Source organism: Hemitrygon akajei, unplaced genomic scaffold (genome assembly GCF_048418815.1).
Source record: "Hemitrygon akajei unplaced genomic scaffold, sHemAka1.3 Scf000041, whole genome shotgun sequence".
NCBI classification, from domain to species: domain Eukaryota; kingdom Metazoa; phylum Chordata; class Chondrichthyes; order Myliobatiformes; family Dasyatidae; genus Hemitrygon; species Hemitrygon akajei.
In genome coordinates this window covers 7,669,106-7,690,230 of record NW_027331927.1, presented here as the reverse complement: position 1 = coordinate 7,690,230, position 21,125 = coordinate 7,669,106, and the positions used below count along the sequence as shown (strand labels likewise).

Genomic DNA, 21,125 nt, shown 5'->3' with positions numbered 1-21,125 from the left:
GTGTCATGATCACTATTAAAATGTGCATTTTGTGTCAATAACAGACTTGGAAATGTTGAATGTGCTCCCTGTCTCCATTCCTCCTGTAATCCACAACCAACTCCTTTGTTTTCGTTACAATGAGGGAGAGTTTACTTGACACCACTGCGTCGGGGTGATGACTTCTTCTCTATACGCTGCCTCATTATTGTTTGGGATTCGGCCGATCAATGTAGTGCCGTCAGCAAATCTAATCAGCAGATTGGAACCCGCCGCTGCAGCCCCACAGTGCTCTATGTACTGATTACAAAGCTACGAAATTGCATGTGAATAGCCTCCCCTCCCCCAACTCCACTCTTTCTGCGTCACCAGCAGACTGGTACATCTCACATCTCGCTGCCTCCGCCAGGACATTAAACTGTGAACAACTGTGGTCAGGGACTGATCTCTGGGGTACTCCAAACGCTACCTCCTTCCAGTCTGAAAACGACCCACTCATCCAGACACAAACTACCGGCAGTTTATCGATCTTGTGAGATTCAAAATTAAGATGTGCGTTTCTGATTTAATTATGTCTGGGTTAAGGTCAGAAAACAAATGTGATTTAATTATGTCTGAGTTAAAGTCAGAGGACAAATGTGATTTAATTATGTCTGGGTTAAAGTCAGAGGACAAATGTGATTTAATTATGTCTGGGTTAAAGTCAGAGGACAAATGTGATTTAATTATGTCTGGGTTAAAGTCAGAAAACAAATGTGATTTAATTATGTCTGAGTTAAAGTCAGAGGACAAATGTGATTTAATTATGTCTGGGTTAAAGTCAGAGGACAAATGTGATTTAATTATGTCTGGGTTAAAGTCAGAAAACAAATGTGATTTAATTATGTCTGAGTTAAAGTCAGAGGACAAATGTGATTTAATTATGTCTGGGTTAAAGTCAGAGGACAAATGTGATTTAATTATGTCTGGGTTAAAGTCAGAAAACAAATGTGATTTAATTATGAATGCAGAAGCCCTGACAAGATTAACTGTTTGTGGAATCATTGAAGTCCTGAGATATGGACTATTGTTTTACAGAAATGTGTAAAAAAACAACTCCAAATATGGAATGGGAAAACACTGTGTACCTCCCGAGTCAGGGAGGGGAGGGGTAAGGAAGAAGGATAAAACCTGCTGCCCTGTAAGGTTCAGGGTTCCCTTCTCTGAGGGGGCCCAGCTCTGCAGAACTGTTAATAAACTTTGTTTCCTTGAATTTGTCTTGAAGCCATTATTCGGGAGCGTGGCTCATTTCTGACAGATCTCCAATGAAAAAGCCTAATCACCTACTCCTGAGGTTCAATACCATTGCTGACTCTGAGTTTACCACCGTCAAATGCCAGGAGGGACATAATAATCAGAAAGTCTCCAGTCACAGCCGTGTAAATAAAATGTGATCTCAGTGGGTGTGTGGCGCATGCTCAGAATCCGAAGGAGACAGACAAACTGAGCCAAGTCACAGACTGATGAAGGGGAGGAATGATCCATTTTGACACAGAGAGGGAAGCAGAGAGTTTGATATTGTGCCTGTGTGGTGAACTACATAAACCTGTCTGGACTGCTCCTGTGGCTCCTCCCACAGACCCCTGTATAAAGGCGATTGAGGCCTGAGCCCAGCCTCATTCTCCAGGATGTAGTGTTGTTAATTCTTACAGTCAATAAAAGCCGATATCTCGCTTCTTACGTCTCAGAGTGAGTTATTGATGGTGCATCAGCCTGATTCCGGAACTGTGGCCAGTTAGAAGATGAAGTCTTGTCCCCCCAAATTATTTTGAGTTGCGACAGTGTTTTTCTCAGAAGACACCATAGAAACTAAAATTATCTGAACTGAAATGTTGTCCTTCACCCACTGACGTGGTTTGTAAACTTTTAACAGTTTAGAAAAGTCAAAGGATTTGGGTATGGGAATCACAAACACGTTAGTTGCTTTGTGTTTGCTCGTTAGTTCCGCTGTATCTGTCAGTTCACCAGCGCTTGAATGCCGCCGATCCTTGAATGTGGAGGCGGAGATGGCGGAGAAGACAGCGCCCCACTCGCTACAAGGAGAGCCCGAGCACGTGTCCATGTCCGTGATCTGATTGGATACACCGCCATGCCGTTGATAGCAGTGAGATGTTATTCACTGGCTCTCATTTCGGAAGGGATTCCGTCTGCTATTGCAGATACACCAACAGCTTCGCACTGGGAAGCCGCCGTTCACCTGCTCCGTGTGTGTGAAGAGACTCATTCAGTTAACCCACCTTGTGATGCTCCGGTGAGTTCACAATAAATAGAGGCCACATTTCTGTCCGGAGTGAGCAAAGAGTTTTACTCAATCATCCCAGCTGCTGCAACACCAGCAACTTCACATCAGGGAGGAAGTTCAAATCAGCTCCGTGTTAAATGTTTAACCATCACGGTGACTGAAGGCAGCTGCAGGTTCATGAGGGACTGTTACTGTCAGATTCTGCAGTTCTTGCGGCTGCTCATCGCAACCAGGACTGAACCCTGGTCACTGAGCCTTGGAGGAGTCTGTTCTGCTGATGGTAGCCTTAAACTAGACTGGTGTTTAATATTGTGGGGCTGTGAAGGGTAAATCAGTTTGTATCAAATCCCGTGTCTCAGGTACTTACTGTCTCTACCACACTCACAATGTACACTAGAGAGGCCACTCGGCCCATCTGGTCCCTGGCCATGTTTCTGTTCCGTATCAGTATATGAAAATCTATCCCTGCCGTTCCCCTCTCACTCCCCCTGAGATGCCAGGTTGCAACTAGTCACCACTCCGTGGGATAGGAAATTTCCTTTGAATTCCATAGAATCACAGAAATCTTCAACACATTACAGACCCTTTGGCCCACAATGTTGTGCCGACCATGTAACTTTGCCTCTAAACTGCCTAGAATTACCCTACCGCATCACCCTCTATTTTCATAAGCTCCGTGTACCTATCTAAGAGTCTCTTACAAGACCCTATTTTATCCGCCTCTACCACCGTCGCTGGCAGAGCATTCCATATACACACCACTCTTTGTTTAAAAAAACTTGGCACTGACATCTCCTCTGTACCTACTTCCAAGCAGCTTAAACCTATTCCCCCTCGTGTTAGCCGTTTCAGCCCTGGGAAAAAGCCTCTGACTATCCACACGACCAATGCGTCTCATCATCTTATACACCTGCATGAATTTCCTGCATAATTTTCTCCGGGCTGAATAAGACGTCGAGGTCACTGTGGTTTTGACGTTCTTCAGGGCTCTGGACGAAGATGGTTAAACTCCTTCTTCTCCGCTCTTTTCAATGATTTAGGTAATTTTCACTCATTTCAAAGGACTGTGCTTCAAACTGCTGGGTTGTTACAATGCACCTCTAAAGTCAGACAGCAGACTAGCGAGTCAATCTTCGATGGAGCAGAGTCAGAAACCAAGTTGCCAGTCAGGGTTTTGGGGCTGCAGAAAGAGATGGGGCCTAGAGTTTACAAGGAGGAGGAAGAAGAGGAATCGAACCTGCAGGACGTGGCTACGAATGAAAGATCAGACACATTTGGAAACTTCTTGATTGAAAATATGGGTCGTTAATTTTTGCAAAATACTGGAAGAAATCAACAGATCGGGCAGCAAATGTGGAGAGGAATAAATAGACAACGTTTAGGCTGAGCCCCATTCAGCATGCCTGGACTGTGTACTCCTCTGCTTAGTTGCTACCTGAACTGCACAGTTCCTCCAGCATTTTGTTTGTGTGTCTGGACTTCCAGAAACTGCAGAATCTCTTGTGTTTTATTCCTGCGTTTGTAAGAGGTTTGTACGAGAGGCATTGGATAAATGGAATGCCTGTTGATATTGAGTATATTGTTTTTGGGAGCCGCTTTCTACGTTAAAACAACTGCTAAGTTTTCTACACAGAAAAAAACTCTAAGGTGTGGACATGAAACCTGTGCTTGCAGGAACTTTTAATGGCACCGCGAATACCCATAAACCCATTCGTTTAAAATTTCGCTCCCTCCGAAGCAACGATCAAATACGCAGGCACCAAGGTCGATGACGTCACCGAATAGTACACAAAGGGCCTCAGGAGGATCGGCAAAGGTAAGAATGATTTCCCGGGCTGCTATCTTAAACACCCACTGAGGGACATTTGCTGTGAACTCCGGACATCGTAGACCCCAATCCCGGGACAGTCCTGCTCTCTTCCCTCGCTCTCAGCCCCACGATCCGTACACGGGCCCCGGGGAGCTTACGTCTGATGAGGGAATGGGAACCGATGGATCTCTCAGACAGAGCTGAGATCCAGCTATCTAAATGCAAGGATTAGGAACTGGGAGAAAGGGAACAATATATTTTACATCACCAGTTGAGAAAATCACCTTTGTTCTACCTCCAATCACTAACGAGAGAAAATCTGCAGATGCTGGAAAACCAAGCGACACACACAAAATTCCGGAGGAACTCAACATTAGTACTCGTTTACATAGATGCTGCCTGGCCTGCTGAGTTCCTCCAGCATTTTGTGTGTGTTGCTTGAGCTACCTCGTCTCGTTCTGCACTTTTCTACCGGTGAGAACATGTTTTGACCGATTCTCTCTGGGTACATAATGACATCAAACACCTTTGTCCTGGGCAGCAAATAGCTTTCACATCACAAATGTGCCAGACTCCAATGAGACAGGCTACTGCCCTTCCCTTCATATTCATTGGCGTTGTCATCACTGAGTTCATCACCGTCAGTCACCCAGGGGAGGGTTCAGGGGGAATATTTATGTACAATACGGAAACTGATGTGTGTATTGTGGCGATGCAAAAGTTGCTGGAGAATTTGCAAGTGGGAACAAGTGGAGTGATATTTGGAAATCTGACTTTTTAAAGCATCATTTAGCAAGCAAATCACATATGGACGGTGTGCAAAAGCTCTAGTGAGAAAATCCTTAATAACTCGCAACAGGCCTGTTACATAGTTTGTGTGAGAGTGCAGATGAACTCAATCAAACCCAGGGGAGATAAAAGTTCTTATCGACAGTGATTTGCGAGCTGTTAAAAGAAATACCTCCCTATTTAAAATTCATTGTGCACATGTTGTTGTCAGTGGGTAAAAATTGCACAGCACAAGGTGTTTCAGCACACCGGTCATTACAAATTAGGCGGGACATTGGTGGGAAGGAGGGGAGACCTCCAGTGTCCCTGCTACCCTCACCTACAAGGTATGCATCCAGCTGCAGCCTGTAACCCTGCACTTTAAGGAGCTGGAAATGGATGAATTCTGGATCATCTGGGAGTCAGAGGGGGTGATAGATATGACATCAAGAGAGGTGAGTTACACCCAAGGTGCAGGACACATTAAACTAGGTGAGAGTCAGGAAGGAGAATGAGGTTAAATATTCATCGCAGAGTACTCTTGTGGCCATCTCGTACGACAACAGGTAGACCACTTTAGAAACTGTTGGGGGGATTACCTGGCAGAGGAATGTCAAATGGTTGATAGGGGATTTGTTAGTTTGGGGATTAAAACTAGCAGAGATCTAATATCCTGGTGGTAAGGCTTGCTGTTGCTAGTGTGTGGTGGGGAGGGTGTGTCGTGAAACTAAAATTGCAGGGGGGAATTGGAGTCAGAATGCCAGAACAGATAGTGAAGTGGGTGAAATGAATTGACTTATATCATTCATATACATGAGGAGCAGAAATCTTCATATTACTTCTTCATCAAAATGTGCAATGTGTAATTTATAATAAATGGTTTATACATAGGACAGTGGTTATAACAGAAACACAATTGTATCAGCATAAATTAATCAGTCTGTTGCCCTGATGGAAGAAGCCGTCCAGGAGCCTGTTGGTCCAGCTTTTATGCTGCGGTACCATTTCCTGGAAGGTAGCAGCTGGAACAGTTTGTGGTTGGGGTGAGTTGGGTCCACAATGATCCTTTGGGACTTTTTATGCACCTGTCTCTGTAAATGTCCTGAACAATGGGAAGTTCACAACTACAGACACGCCGGGCTGTCCGCACCACTCTCTGCAGAGTCCTACGATTGAGGGTAGTACAGTTCCCATATCAGGCAGTGATGCAGCCAGTCAGAATGCTCTCAATTGTGCCCCTGTAGAAAGTTCTTAGGATTTGGGGCCCCATCCCAAACTTCTTCAACCGTCTGAGGTGACAGAGGCGCACGGCCACGTACCACACAGCCGGTATGTACAGACCACATGAGATCCTCGGTGATGTTTATGCCGAGGAACTTGAAGCTGTTCACTCTCTCAACCCCAGATCCATTGATGTCAATAGGGGTTAGCCTGTCTCCATTCCTCCTGTAATCCACAACCAGTTCCCTTGTCTTTGTGACATTGAGGAAGAGGTTGCTTTCTTGACACCCAGACAGATGTTGTTCACACCTCGGACAGAGTCAGCAATCAAATGGTTGAGCCTGGTGCAATGAATGTGCTGAGCTGTGTATATCACAATGCAAGAAGCATCGTAGGAAATCCCGATGAGCTCAGGACAGGGAATTATGATATTGTAGCCATTATTGGGACTTTGTTGCTCCCAACACTCTGAGAGATTTAGAGAAACAAACTTTGTAGAGATTGCAGACTATGCTAAGAAACAAAGGTTGATATAGTAAGCGATTTTAACTTTTTATATATTGAATGGAACTCCCATACTGTAAAAGGACTAAATGGGGTAGAGTTTGTCAAATGTGCCCTTAATCAGGACGTAGTATTCCCGACATAGAGGTGTGCAATAAGCTGTTAGGAAATGATCCAGCATTAGTGACAGAAATTAGTGTATGGGAACACTTTGTATCTAGCGATTGTAATGAAATAAGGTTCCAAGTAGATATGGAAAAAGAGAGGGCTGGACCATGGGTTGAGATTCTAAATTGGAGAAAGGTCAATTCTGATGGTATCAGAAAGATCTAACAAGTGTGGATTGGGACTGGCAGTTTTTCTAGCAAAGGAGTACTTGTAAGTGTGAGTTCTTCAGAAGTGAGAGTGTAGAGTTTGTATGTGCCTGCCAGAATACAAGTTGTAAGGTAACCGGTACAGGGAAACTTGGGTTTCAAGAGATATTGAGAGCTCGTATATTTTGTTCCTCTAAATGTCTCAGACTCCTGGGTGCTACCAAGACTCATTAATGACTGACTCATTAATCATCAGTCCAAGCCCTGAGCTTATCTGACTTTTTGTTTAGTCATCTTCTGTTGGTTCCTAAAAGCTTCCCAATAGTTTTTTGTTCTTTCGTCTGTCCTCTCTTTGTCTTTTATGTTGGCTTTGGCTTCTCATTTCAGCCACGGTTGTGTCCTCCTGCCTTTCCAATGCTTCCACTTCTTTGTGAAGTATCTGTCACTCAGCTCCCGAATTACTCCCAGAAACTCCAGCCATTACTGTTACGTTGTCACTCCTACCTTTTCCCTTCCAAACACGTTTGGCCAGCTTCTCTGTTACAGAAACATGGAGAAGTTCAGTAGAGAAATGAGCTATTTGGCCCATCTAGTCAATGGCAAAAAAAAATTTAAGCTGTCTAATGCAACTACCTGCACTGGGACCATCGCCCTCCATACCCATACCATCCAGGTACCTATCAAACTTCCCTTAATTGAGAAATCGAGTTCATATTCACCACTTGTGCTGGCATCTCATTCCACACTCTGACGACCATTTCAGTAAAGAGCTTTTCCAACTGTTCCTGTTAAATTTTCACCATCCCCACTTACTACCCATGACCTCTGGTTGTCATCCTACCCAACCTCAGTGAAAAAAGCTGCTTGCATTTACCCTATCTATACCCTCATAATTTTGTAGACTTCTAACAAATCCACAAAGCAATGTTTAATTTCCTTGTTTATGTTTAGAGCCTTTTTTAGGTTTATGAAATGATGAGGGATGTTGATCGTGTGGATAGCCAGATGTTTGTTACATTGGCCTTTATAAATCAAAGTATAGAGAATAAGAGTTGGAATGTAATGGTGAAGTTGTATTAGACATTGGTAAGACTGAATTTGAAGTATTCTGTGCAGTTTTGGTCACCTAATTACAGGAAGGATATTAATAAGTTTGAAAGAGTGCAGAGAAGGTTTACAAGGATGTTGCTGGGACTTGAGAAACTGAGTTACAGAGAAAGGTTGAATGGGTTAGGACTTTATTCCTTGGAATGAAGGAGAATGAGGGGTGATTTGATAGAGGTGTATAAAATTATGATGGGTATAGATAGAGTGAATGCAAGCAGGCTTTTTCCACTGAGGCCAGGGGAGAAAAAAAAAACAGAGGTCATGGGTTAAGGGTGAAGAGAGAAAAGTTTAAAGGGAATATTAGGGGGTGCTTCTTCACTCAGAGAGTGGTGGGAGTGTGGAATCAGCTGCCAGATGAAGTGGTGAATGCGGACTCACTTTTGACATTTAAGAAAAACTTGGACAGGTATGTGGATGAGATGGGTTTGGAGGGATATGGCCCAGGTACAGGTCAGTGGGTCTAGGCAGAAAAATGGTTCGGCACAGCCATGAAGGGCCAAAAGGCCTGTTTCTGTGCTGTAATGTTCCATGGTTCTGTTGTTGAAATTTCCCAGGGAAGAAATGGCTAACATGAGGGGGCATCATTTTAAGCTGCTTGGAAATAGATACTGAGGGGATTTTGGGGTACTTTTTTACACAGAGAGTGGTGGGTGCGTGAAATGCGCTTCCGGATATTTGTGTGAGATTCCCATCTGCACGTTAACAAAGGCTATTTGCGTCAGAGTGTTCAGTTACTGTGGGGCCAGCAGCCCATGCAGCTCAGTCGGAACAGGGAATAATACCAATGGAGAGAGTCCAACTGAGCCAAGTCACAGATTGGAGATGGCAGAAATGCCCCATTCTTATAGAGACAGGAGGAGCATCAGAGAGTTTGATGGTCATTCCAGATACCAGCACTGTGCCCAGTTAGAAGATGATTTCTCTCTCCAACTTGGGATGAACTTCACTGTAACAGTGTGATGTCAGATCACACCTTGACAACTCAAGTGATCTCATCTGAAATGTTGTCCTACACCCATTGATGGATTTTGTAAATCTTTTTTACAGGTGAAAAATGACAAGGAATTTGTCTACGGGAATCTCAAACACAACACGCCAGTTTTGCTGTCTTTGTCCAGATATTTAAGAAGTGCAGCAAGGGATTCACACGATCATCCTTCCTGCTCAGACAGTGGGGAGGGATCCACTCTATCATCTAACTGACTGGCATGCCCCTCATTTTATATGGGAGTTCACCTGCTCAGACAGTGGGAATGGATTCACTCAGTCATTTCAACTGAAGGTACTTCAGCAAGTTCACACTGGGCAGAGGCTGGTCATCTGCTGAATTTGTGGGAAAGGATTCACTCGGTCATCTGACCTAATGGCTCACCAGCGAGTTCACACTGGGGAGAGGCCGTTCACCTGCTCAGACTGTGGGAAGGGATTCACTCGGTCATCTGACCTAATGGCTCACCAGCGAGTTCACACTGGGGAGAGGCCGTTCATCTGCTCAGACTGTGGGAAGGGATTCATTTCGTCATCTAAACTGAAGATACATCAGAGAGTTCACACTGGAGAGAGGCCGTTCACCTGCTCAGACTGTGGGAAGGGATTCACTCAGTCATCCTACCTACTGGTACACCAGTCAGTTCACACTGGGGAAAGGCCGTTCACCTGCTCAGAGTGTGGGAAAGGATTTACTCAATCATCCACCCTAATGGCTCACCAGCGAGTTCATAGTGGGGAGCGGCTGTTCACCTGCTCGGACTGTGGGAGGGGGTTCACTCGGTCATATAAGCTGAAGGTACATCAGCGAGTTCACACTGGAGAGAGGCCATTCACCTGCTCGGACTGTGGGAAGGGATTCACTTGCTCATCTCAACTGAAGGTACATCAGCGAGTTCATACTGGGGAAAGGTCGTTCACCTGCACAGTCTGTGGGAAGGGATTCACTTTGTCACCTCACCTACTGAGACACCAGTTAGTTCATACTGGGGAGTGGCCATTCACTTGCTCAGTCTGTGGAAAGGGATTCACTGAATCATCTTTCCTGCAGAGACACCAGTCAGTTCACACCGGGAAGTGGCGGTTCACCTGCTCAGACTGTGGGAAGGGATTCAATCGGTTATCTCACCTGCTGTCACACCAGTCAGCCCATACAGGGAAAGGGCCGTTCACCTGCTCAGTCTGTGGGAAGGGTTTCATTTCGTCATCTCAACTGAAGATACATCAGCGATTTCACACTGGGGAGAGGCCGTTCTCCTGCACAGACTGTGGGAAGGGATTCACTATGTCATCTCATCTGAAGGTACATCAGAGAGTTCACACTGGGGAGAGGCCATTCACCTGCTCAGACTGTGGGAAAAAATTCTCTCAGCCAAATCCACCAAATGTGTATCACTGTTGACACTGGGGAGATTCCGTTCACCTGCTGTGAATGTGGGAAGCGATTCACTCAGTGAATTAACCTTGCGTAACTCTCACTTCAGCTAGCAGCTTAATATAAGGGGTGATAGACCCCAGCCTGGCTAAACTTAAGAAATCTCGTTTGGATGGATGCTGTGTGATGTGTCCCCTGCTACAAATCAGTACCCTGAAATAACAGTAAACAATATGTGATTAAACAATTGAGCTTTGTAATTCTTACTTTGACCAGAGGGTTAGTAAAGAAAACAAATAAAAAAATGATAAAGGGCCCACTCTCTCCATTTGCATTTTCTCATCTCTCCCTGGCAAAAGACCATGAAAATCACTCTTCCAGACTCACAAGAAAGGACATTTCTGTCATTGGACAGCCCCACACTCCAAAACCCTGTTATCTCTAGCCATAGCCTAAACATTGCTGCTACTGAGAAACCATTACCTCAGCTGGGAAACATTACTGAGAGGTCGTTACATCAGCAGTGAAACCTTACAGCATGTAAGACTTGTGACACACTGCCGGTTTCACACTGGGGAGAAAGTTTCAATGAGCTGCATGCTGGATATTTGTCCATCACCGTTGCTGAATGCAATTTCGAGAGTGACTGTCGGTGCTGAACTCTGCAATTATTGCTGCTGCTCACCACACCCAGTTCTGCACCCTGGTCACTGCGCATGGGAGGAGTTTCTTCTGCTGCACATTTACCTTTAATGGGACTGGAGTTTAATATTCTGGATCTGAGACAAATAAATCAGTTCTATTTTAAACTCTGTCTCTGGTACTTACTGAATTTATAACACACCTAGTGTACAGTAGAGAATCAACTCAGGCCAGCTGGACCCTGCCAGTGATTCAGTTCCACGACAGTCCTTTTAAATCCTCTGCTGTTGTTCATCGCTCACTCTCCCTGGATGGTGAGATCCACCACTGGATCCATCATCCAGTGGTGATGGATTCCAAACAGACACCACTCTGTGGTGAAGAGGTTTCCTTTGAGTTTTCTGCAGAGTGAAGAAGTCGAGGAGAAGGAAATCAGAAGTGGGGTGTGGCAATGTCAGAGTAGAAACATTTTGAAGCTGATTGACAGAGAAAATCTTTTGTTTGACTGATGACACGAACAATACCTGTGGTGAAGTGCTCCACTGGTCGAGGAACATGTCTGTGTTGGGAAATGCTTTATCTATTAAGGGAGTTGTTCCTGCTTGTTTATCTTGTAATATTGTATCCGGATGGTTATTATTGATTGTCCTACCTGAAATAATGTATTGATTAATGTATAATTTTGTCACCATCTCATCTGCTTAGATTGTTGGGATGTCTCCCATGGAGGATCATTCTCGTTCCACTGATTAATGTTTCCTTCCATATTTTTATTTTAAAAGAAGTCGATGTCAGTATTGATGAAAGTGTTTGTTGCCTGTGTTGTATTTGTTAATTACTGAGCTCTATTTGGTAGTTTTTTAAAAAGCCTTGAACTGAATTTTGTCAAAGGTTTTCCCTATTTTGCACTACTTTCTATTTTCTTCGCTTGTTGATATTCCAGATACATGGGGATCAAGAGTGAAGGGTCTTGGCCCGAAATGTTGATTCCCATCCATAGATGCTGCCTGACATGCTGAGCTCCTCCAGCACTTTGTGTGTAGTTCTCTAGATTTCTAGCATCTGCAGGTCCTTTTGTTTCCCAGATACTTATATGTTTCTTGAAAGAAGAAGCCAAGAACAAGCTGGTAGTGGGGTTGTGTGGCTCTGTTGGTAAAATATTAAATAAAATCATTAGAAAGAAGTGTAAAATCTGTGGGTAGAATTAAGGAACAGCAAATGTAAAAAAGAATCCCTGATGAGAATTGTACAGAGACCCCCAAACAATAGTAAGAATGAGGTCCTCAAATTACAATGGGAGATAGAAAATGCGTGCCAAGAGGGCAATGTTACAGTAGTCATGGGGATTGTCATGCAGGTGATTAGGAAAATTGGGATGGTGTTGGTCTCAAGAGGAGGAATTCCTTGAATGCCTACAAGATGCTTTTTTAGAGCAGCTCGTGATTGGGGGTCAGCTTTTCTGGATTGGGTGTTGTAATAAACCAGAATTAATTAGGTCACTTAAGTCCAAAGAAACTTTAGGGGTAAGTGATCTTAATGTGATCAAATTCACCCTGACATTAGAGAAGGAGAAGCTAAAGTCAGATGGAATAAAGAGAATTAGAGAGGCACGAGAGAAAAATTGGTCAAAATTGATCTAAAAAAACATGGGCCGGAACGAAAACAGAGCAGCAATGTCTGGAATTTTTGGAAGGCACAGGATATATACAGTGGCATGCAAACGTTTGGGCGCGCCTGCTCAAAATTTCTGTAACTGTGAATAGCTAAGCGAGTAAACAATGACCTGATTACAAAAGGCATAAAGTTAAAGATGACACATTTTTAAATATATTTTAAGCAAGATTACATTTTTATTTCCATCTTTTACAATTTCAAAATAACAAAAACGGAAAAGGGCCCGAAGCAAAAGTTTGGGCGCCCTGCTTGGTCACTACTGAGTAGCACCCCCTTTGGCAAGTATCACAGCTTGTAAACACTATTTGTAGCCAACCAACAGTCTTTCAGTTCTTGTTTGAGTTAATTTCTGGGTTCACTCATAAGTAGCAAAGTACTGACTGTGGAAATTACAAATGAGAATATTATTCGAGTCACAGAGAGCAGCAGTACCGAAACAGGCCCTTCTAGTCCATGCTGACCCGTTTTTGTTGTTACTGCCTGGTTCCAACTACCTGCACCAGAGCCTCCATACACCTCCCATCCACGTCCTCACCCAAATTCCTCTTTAGTGTCTAAATCAAACCCACATCCTCCACTTCCACTGGCAGCTCATTCCACACTCTCACCAACCTCCGAGTGAAGAATTCCCCTTCAGATTCCCCGAAAATAATTCACTTTCACCCTGAACGTATGTCCAATGTCAGGGTGAGAGGGAGGACGGGGCAGAGAGGGAAGACAGTAAGGGGAGGGGGTGTTCGAGTGCAGAGAGGGAAACAGAGTGAAGAGTTTATACTTAATATCTTTCAGAAAAAAGTAATTGAACTTGCTGCAAACCTACTCTACATACCCTGTACATTCTTAACCAAATTATTGATCCAGATGACAATAATGGTTGACGTCCAAAGTAAATGTTATTATCAGAGTACGTATATGTCACCACATACAACCCTGAGATTGTTTTTCCTACAGGAACACTTAGAAAATCTTTAGAATAATAACAGGATCAATGAAAGATCAAGTGGAGCATAGCATTCAACAAACTGTGCAAATGCAAATATAATTAAATATCAATGAATAATGAGAGCAATGTGGTGTAACCCTGGGGAACCTCACTAGGCTGGGGCTTCGAATCCAATAAACAGTCTCCCAGCATCACTCTCTGCTTCCTACCATCAAGACAACTGTGCATCCAGTGAGCCATCTCTCCCTTGATCCCGTGTGGTCTGACTTTCCACAGCAACTTACCATGTGAACCTCATCAAAGGCCTCACTGATGCCCATATTGGCCCCGATCCTGGGACAGAGGTGTCACCGATCAGAGGGCATGGATTTAAACAGAGGATGAAAAGGGTTAGAGGGATCTGAGGAGGAGATTTGTCACTCAGAGAGTAGCTGAAACCTGGAACACACTGCCCGAGGTGGTGGTGGAGGCAGGTCCCTTCACAACATTTACGAAGTGGATGAGCATTGAAACTGCCGAGATACAGTCGGCTATGAACCAAGTGCTGATAAATGGGACCAGTGTAGACAGTGAGTGGATGGTCAGAACAGGTATGGCCGGCCAAAGGCCTGTTTCCGTGCTGTGTGATCCACCACTCCAGACATGCTAAATTAATGATGCAAGGCATTGATTTCAAAACTCCACACCCCTCTCCAACCTGAAGTAAACCAGACTGCACCCCTTTGTCACCACTGGGAATATCTGTTTCTGTCAAGGTAACATACAAATTGATCACTTTTGCTAAACAACTGGCAATTGATGAAGTTTCTGTGTCTTCTTCCATTAATGTTGCCGCCTTACAGCAAAACTAACCCTCTCACTGTGTCAGAATCAGTGATTAAATCAGACTCTGAACACTGTGCTTTCATCCCTGCACGTTATAACTGGAACCATCTCACTGAGGGTCTGATGGAGACAAAACCATGTCTTCCCACAGCTGGTTCCACCTGTTGGTGTGTCCTCTTTCCTCCACCTCCAGGGAAGCTGCATCTCCACACAAACTCCTCACTTGAGACGACTGTCTGTACCCGTGACACAGGAAATCACATCACTGTCACTCTCCTGATACCGTGTCTGACCTGCTCACCTCCGGGTATCCTCCCTCAACAAGCCTCTTCCTCAGTCACCATCTGTGAGATTATTTAAAAATACAATCACTGTAGAACCATCTATCAGACAGCTCCGGTACCCCTCCATCCCGGACGATGGTTTGCTGATTAAAACTCTCTCTCCTCAGCCCCTTCCCTACTCCCTTTCCCCTTGCAAACTCCAGATATGCCAGCTGATCTGAACCCACTGTGAGGACATTTATATCTCAGAGGAGGATGTAGAAACCCGTGTTGTTCTCTGATACAGAGGTCACTGACACCACCACTCAGCCGGCCGGGCAGCATCTATCAGAGAGAAAAACCACACTCCCACCCCACCCCCCGCATAAAACAATGCAATCAGAGGTTTATGATCATTTTCAAGTTCTAAAGTTCTAAACCATGAGCTTTGGCCATATTTCCCTTGTTTTGAACCTTCCATTTTTCCTCCTTTGTCTCCATCTCACTCTGAGTGTCTGTGTCTTTGGTTAAAACTAAACAAGCTGCAAGTCAGACTGATTCACCTTCTTAATCTCTCTCTCTCTCTCAAAATGACAGTCCACAGTAAACGAAACCTAGGGAATCCTAACAACGGCCACTCCCCATTGTGAGCTGACAGGTGTGCCAGCAGTTGGGATGACTGAGCGAATCCTTTCCCACATTCTCAGCAGGTGAACGGCTTCTCCCTGGTGTGAACTCGCCGATGACTCTGTAGGTGGGATGACTGAGTGAATCCTTTCCCACAGTCTGAGCAGGTGAATGGCCTCTCCCCAGTGTGAACTCGCTGGTGTCTCTGTAGGGCGGAAGAGTCAGTGAATCTCTTCTCACAGACTGAGCAGGTGAATGGTTTCTCCCCAGTGTGAACTCGCTGGTGTTTCAGTAGTTTAGATGACAAAGTGAATCCCTTCCCACAGTCTGAGCAGGTGAACGGCCGCTCCCCGGTGTGAACTCGCTGGTGTGCCATTAAGCTAGCTGAAACAGTGAATCCCTTCCCACAGTCTGAGCAGGTGAATGGCTTCTCTCCAGTGTGAACTCGCTGATGACACTGCAGGTTGGATAACAGAGTGAATCCTTTCCCACAGACTGAGCAGATGAACGGCTTCTCCCCAGTGTGAACTCGCTGGTGACTCTGTAGGTAGGATGAATCAGTGAATCTCATCCCACAGACTGAGCAGGTAAACGGCTTCTCCCTAGTGTGAACTCGATGGTGTCTCCGTAGGGTGGAAGAATGAGTGAACCCCTTCTCACAGACTGAGCAGGTGAATGGCTTCTCCCCAGTGTGAACTCGCTGATGACTCTGTAGGGTGGAAGAGTTAGTGAACCTCTTCTCACAGACTGAGCAGTTGAATGGCTTCTCCCCAGTGTGAACTCGCTGGTGTCTCTGTAGGTGTGATGACTCAGTGAATCCCTTCCCACATTCTGAGCAGGTGAATGGCTTCTCCCCAGTGTGAACTCGCTGATGATTCTGCAGACTGGATGACTGAGTGAATCCCTTCCCACAGACTGAGCAGGTGAACGGCTTCTCCCCAGTGTGAACAAGCTTGTGTCTCTGTAGCGTGGAAAAGTGAGTGAATCTCTTCTCACAGACTGAGCAGGTGAACGGCTTCACCCCAGTGTGAACTCGCTGATGTGTCAGTAAGCGAGAAGATAAAGAGAATCCCTTCCCACAGTCCGAGCAGGTGAACGGCCGCTGCCCGGTGTGTACTCGCTGGTGAGCCATTAGGTCAGAAGACCGAGTGAATCTCTTCCCACAGTCTGAGCAGGTGAACGGCTTCTCCCCAGTGTGAACTCGCTGGTGACTTTGTAGTTCAGACGACCAAGTGAATCCCTTCCCACAGTCCGAGCAGGTGAACTGCCTCTCTCTGGTGTGAACCCGCTGGTGTGCCATGAGGTCAGATGATGGAGTGAATCCTTTCCCAGAACTTCAGCAGATGACTAGCCTCTGCCCGGTGTTAATTGACTGATATGTCCAGAGGTGGGAAGACCAATTGAATCCCTTCCCACACACAGAACAGATGAATGGTCGTGCCCAGTGTGAACTCGCTGATGTACCTTCAGTTGAGATGACCGAGTGAATCCATTCCCACTGTCTGAGCAGGAAGGATATTTGATTGAATCCCTTGCTCTGCTTCTTAAATATCCAGACAGAGACAGCAAAACTCGCATGCCATGAGTGAGCTTTCTGGAGACAAATTTTTGAACCTGTAAAAACATTTTCAAAATCCATCAATGGGTTTAGGACAACATTTCAGATGAGATTACATGAGTTGACAAGGTCTGATCTGGTATCACACTGTTACAGTGAGGTTCAACCCAAGTTGGACAGAGAAATCATCTCCTGACTGTGCAGAGTGCTGGTATCTGGAATGACCATCAATTCCCTGATGCTCTTCCTGTCTCTATAAGAATGGGGCATTTCTGCCATCTCCAATCTGTGCCTTGGCTCAGATTTACTCTCTCCATTGGTATTATTCCCTGTTCCTGCTGAGCTGCATGGGTGCCTGGCCCCACAGTAACTGAAACAGTCTCACACAAATAGTCTCTTGACGTGCAGCTGGGATTTTCTTTTATGTATTGTTAACTTAAAGTGCCACAGTTTTAATGCCATATAAAAAATTCCTGCTGAGATGAATGGTTGGTTCGCACAGCTGTTAAAAGGACTTATAGAGTGAATTTTTGTATTATTTTAGGTTCTTGTCACAGTCCAACACTGAAACAGGCTCTTTGGGCCATCTGTTTTGTGCTGAACTATTTAAACTGCCCACTCCCATACCCCTACCATCCAGGCACCTACACGAACCTCTTAAATGTTGAAATTGAGTTTGCATGCACCACTCGTGATGGCTGTTCATTCCACATCCGGATGACCGTCTGTGTAAAGAAGTTTCCCCTCATGTTCCCCTTAACGTTTCACCTTTCACCCTTAACCCATGGCTTCTGGTTGTAGTCACACACCATCTCAGTGGAGAAAGCCAGCTTGCAGTTACCTCCATCAAAATCAAGTCTCCCCCAAATCTCTAATTTTCCAAGGAATAAAGTCCTGACCTGTTCAATCTCTGCTTATAACCCAAGTCCTCCAGACCTGGCAACATCTTTGTGAATTTTCTCTGAACTCTTTCAACCTCTTTTACATCATTCCTGTAGGTTGGTGACTAAAACTGCACACAATACTCCAAATTAGGCCTCACCAATGTCTGCTACAAGTCAACATAACATCCACTTATTGTTGCCAGTACTTTCGTTCATGAAGCCCATTGGGCTGAAATCTTGCTTTCAATCACTATCTAACTGTGACACCACTTTCAGTGAATTAAGGACTTGTATTCCCAGGTCTCTTTCTTCTACAACACTCCTCCATGCCCGACCAGTCACTGTGAAAGACCTCCCTTGGTAGGTCAGACCAAAGTGCAACAACTCACACTTGTCTGCATTAAATTCCATTTTCCATTTCTCAAACCATTTTCCCAGCTGGTCCAGATCGCACTGCAAGCCATGATAGTCTTCCTCACTGTCCACTACACCACCAATCTTGGTGTCATCCACAAATTTGCTGATCCAGTTAACCACACTATCATCCAGATTACTGATATAGATGACAAACAACAACAGATAAAGCACTGATCCCTGTGGCAACCACTGGACACAGGCCTCCAGTCAGAGAGGCAACCATCTGCTACCACACTCTGGCTTCTCCCAAAGACCGTGTCTCATCCACTTTACTATCTCATCTTGAATGCTGAGTGACTGAACCTTCTTGACCAAACTCCCAATGAGACTTTGTCAAGTGCCTTCCTCAAGTCGATGTAAACAACATCCATTGCCTTGTCTTCATCCACTTTCTTGATAACTTCCTCAAGTAGCTCCATGAGATTGGTTAGACATGACCTACCATGCACAAAGCCATGCTGTCTATCCTTAATCAGTCCACATCGATCCAAATACTTATATATCCGGTTCCTGCACATATGTTCTAATAACTTTCCCACTACTGATGTCAAGCTCACTAACGTAACATTTTCTCATTTATCCTTAGAGCCCTTCTTGAACAGTGGAACAACATCGGCTGTCCTCCAATCCTCCAGTACCTCACCTGTCACTAAGGATTATTTAAATATCTCTGCTTGGACCCCGACAATTTCTGCACTTGTCTTCCACAGGGTCCTAGGGAACAACTTGTCAGGCCCTGGGGATTTATCCACACTAATTTGCCTTAAGACAGCAAACACCTCCACCTCTGTAATCTGTACAGGGTCCATGAAGTTGATGCTGCTTTGCCTCACTTCTATAGACTCTGTGTCCATCTCCTGAGTCAATACGGATGCTAAACTACTATTTAAAACCTCCCCCATCTATTTTGTCTCCTGTATAGATTACCATTCTGATTGTCCAGAGTGGGCATGTTTCTGTTCTGACCTTCTCCATGTTTCTGTGACAGAGAAGCTGGCCAAACCTGACTGGAAGGGGAATCTGGTAGGAGTGACGATGGAGCAGCAATGGCTGGAGTTTCTGGGAGCAACTCAGGAGGTGAATGATAGACACATCCCAAAGAAGTGGAAGCATTGGAAAGGCAGGAGGACACAACTGTGGCTGAAATGAGAAGCCAAAGCCAACATAAAAGCCAAAGAGAGGGCAAACAAAAGAGCAGAAACTATTGGGAAGCTTTTAAAAACCAAGAGAAGACAACTGAAAAAATTGTCCGATGAGCTCACAGTGTGGAATTATGATATTGTAGTCATTAATGAGTCTTGGTAGCACCCAACAGTCTGAGGCATTTAGAGGAACAAAATATCCAGGGCCTCAATATCTCTTGAAAACCAAGGTTCCCTGCACCAGTTACCTTTTAACTTTTAGTTTTGCAGGCACGTACAAACTCTACACCCGCAAAATTTCACTTCTGAAGAACTCCCACTCACCAAGTACACATTTGCCAGAAAACAGCCTGTCCCAATCCACATTTGTCAGATCCTTTCTGACGCCATCAAAATTGACCTCTCTCCAATTTAGAATCTCAACCCGTGGTCCAGACCTCTCTTTTTCCATATTTACTTGGAATCTCATGGCATTATGATCACTATTTTGTGTCACCAGCCCCGGATCATTTCTTAACAGTTATTGCACACTTCTACATTGGGAATTCTACATCCCGATTAAGGGCACATTTGACAAACTCTACCCCAACGAGTCCTTTTACAGTATGGGACTCTCAGTCAATATATGGAAAATTAAAATCACTTAATATATCAACCTTTGTTTCTTGGCATAGTCTGCGATCACTAGAGAAAAAATTGTCCCTCTAAATTCCTCAGACTGTCGGCTGGAACCAAGTTCCGGTCATGGCTACAATGTCACAATATATGGTCCATACATACTGGTTGTGTGGTGAAAAAAACACAACAGTGCCTCTTTCACGTCAGAGCATTGAAAAGTTTGAAATGAGGATCTAAATCCTAAGAACTTTCAACAGGGTTACAATTGAGAGTATTGTGACTGGCTGTGTCACTGCCTGGTATGGGGACTGTACTTCCCTCAGTCGCAGGACTCTGCAGAGAGTGGTGCGGACATCCCAAAGCCAGGACCAGCAGGCTCCGGGACAGCTTCTTCCACTAAGCCATCAGACTGATTAATTCATGCTGATACAACTGTATTTCTATGTTATGTTGACTGTCCTGTTGTACATACTATTCATTATAAATTACCATAAATTGCACATTGCACATTTATTCAGAGACATAATGCAAATATTTCTACTCCTCGTGTATATGAAGGATATAAGTAATAAAGCCAATTCAATTCAATTCTATTCAATTAACCCCCTCCATTATTTGTTCTGTCATTCTGGCTCCCACCCTGCCTGCAATTTTAGTTTAACTCCCCCACTAGCACTTGCAAGCCTTACCACTAGGATATTAATCCTCTTTTAGTTATGTTCCCCTAACTATCGAATCCCCTATCACACCTTTGACTTATCTCTGCCAGATAATTCCTCCCCCAACAGTTTCTAAAGTGGCCCACCTGTTGTTGTGTGGGATGGCCACAAGAGTACTCTGCGATGGATATTTAACCTCATTCCCCTTCCTGACTCTCACCCAGTTTCCTGTGTCCTGCACCTTGGGTGTAACTCACCTCTCTTCATGTTGTATCTATCACCCCTTCCGACTCCCAGCTGAAATGAAATTCATCCATTTCATGTTCCAGCTCCTCAAAGTGCAGGGTTGCAAGCTGCAGCTGGATGCGCATCTTGTAGGTGAGGGTATCAGGGACACTGAAGGTCTCCCCACCTTCCCACCAATGTTCCCTCCAATTTGTAATCACTAGGGTGCACAGAAATCTTGTGCTGTGCAAATTTTTGCCCAGTGACAACAATATGTACACACTGAATTTTATATAGAGAGG

General features: G+C 44.7%; 1 protein-coding gene across 1 annotated transcript in view; it reads left to right on the top strand.

Annotated features, from left to right (window-relative positions):
- Positions 1-9,053: 9,053 nt before the first annotated feature.
- Positions 9,054-21,125, top strand: part of LOC140720323 (uncharacterized) — a 56,970-nt gene continuing 44,898 nt past the window's right edge. Inside the window, exon 1 of the mRNA XM_073035186.1 lies at positions 9,054-9,770. Coding sequence (XP_072891287.1) covers positions 9,348-9,770 — 423 coding nt within the window. The 5' untranslated portion in view covers positions 9,054-9,347. The remainder of the gene's footprint in view (positions 9,771-21,125) is intronic.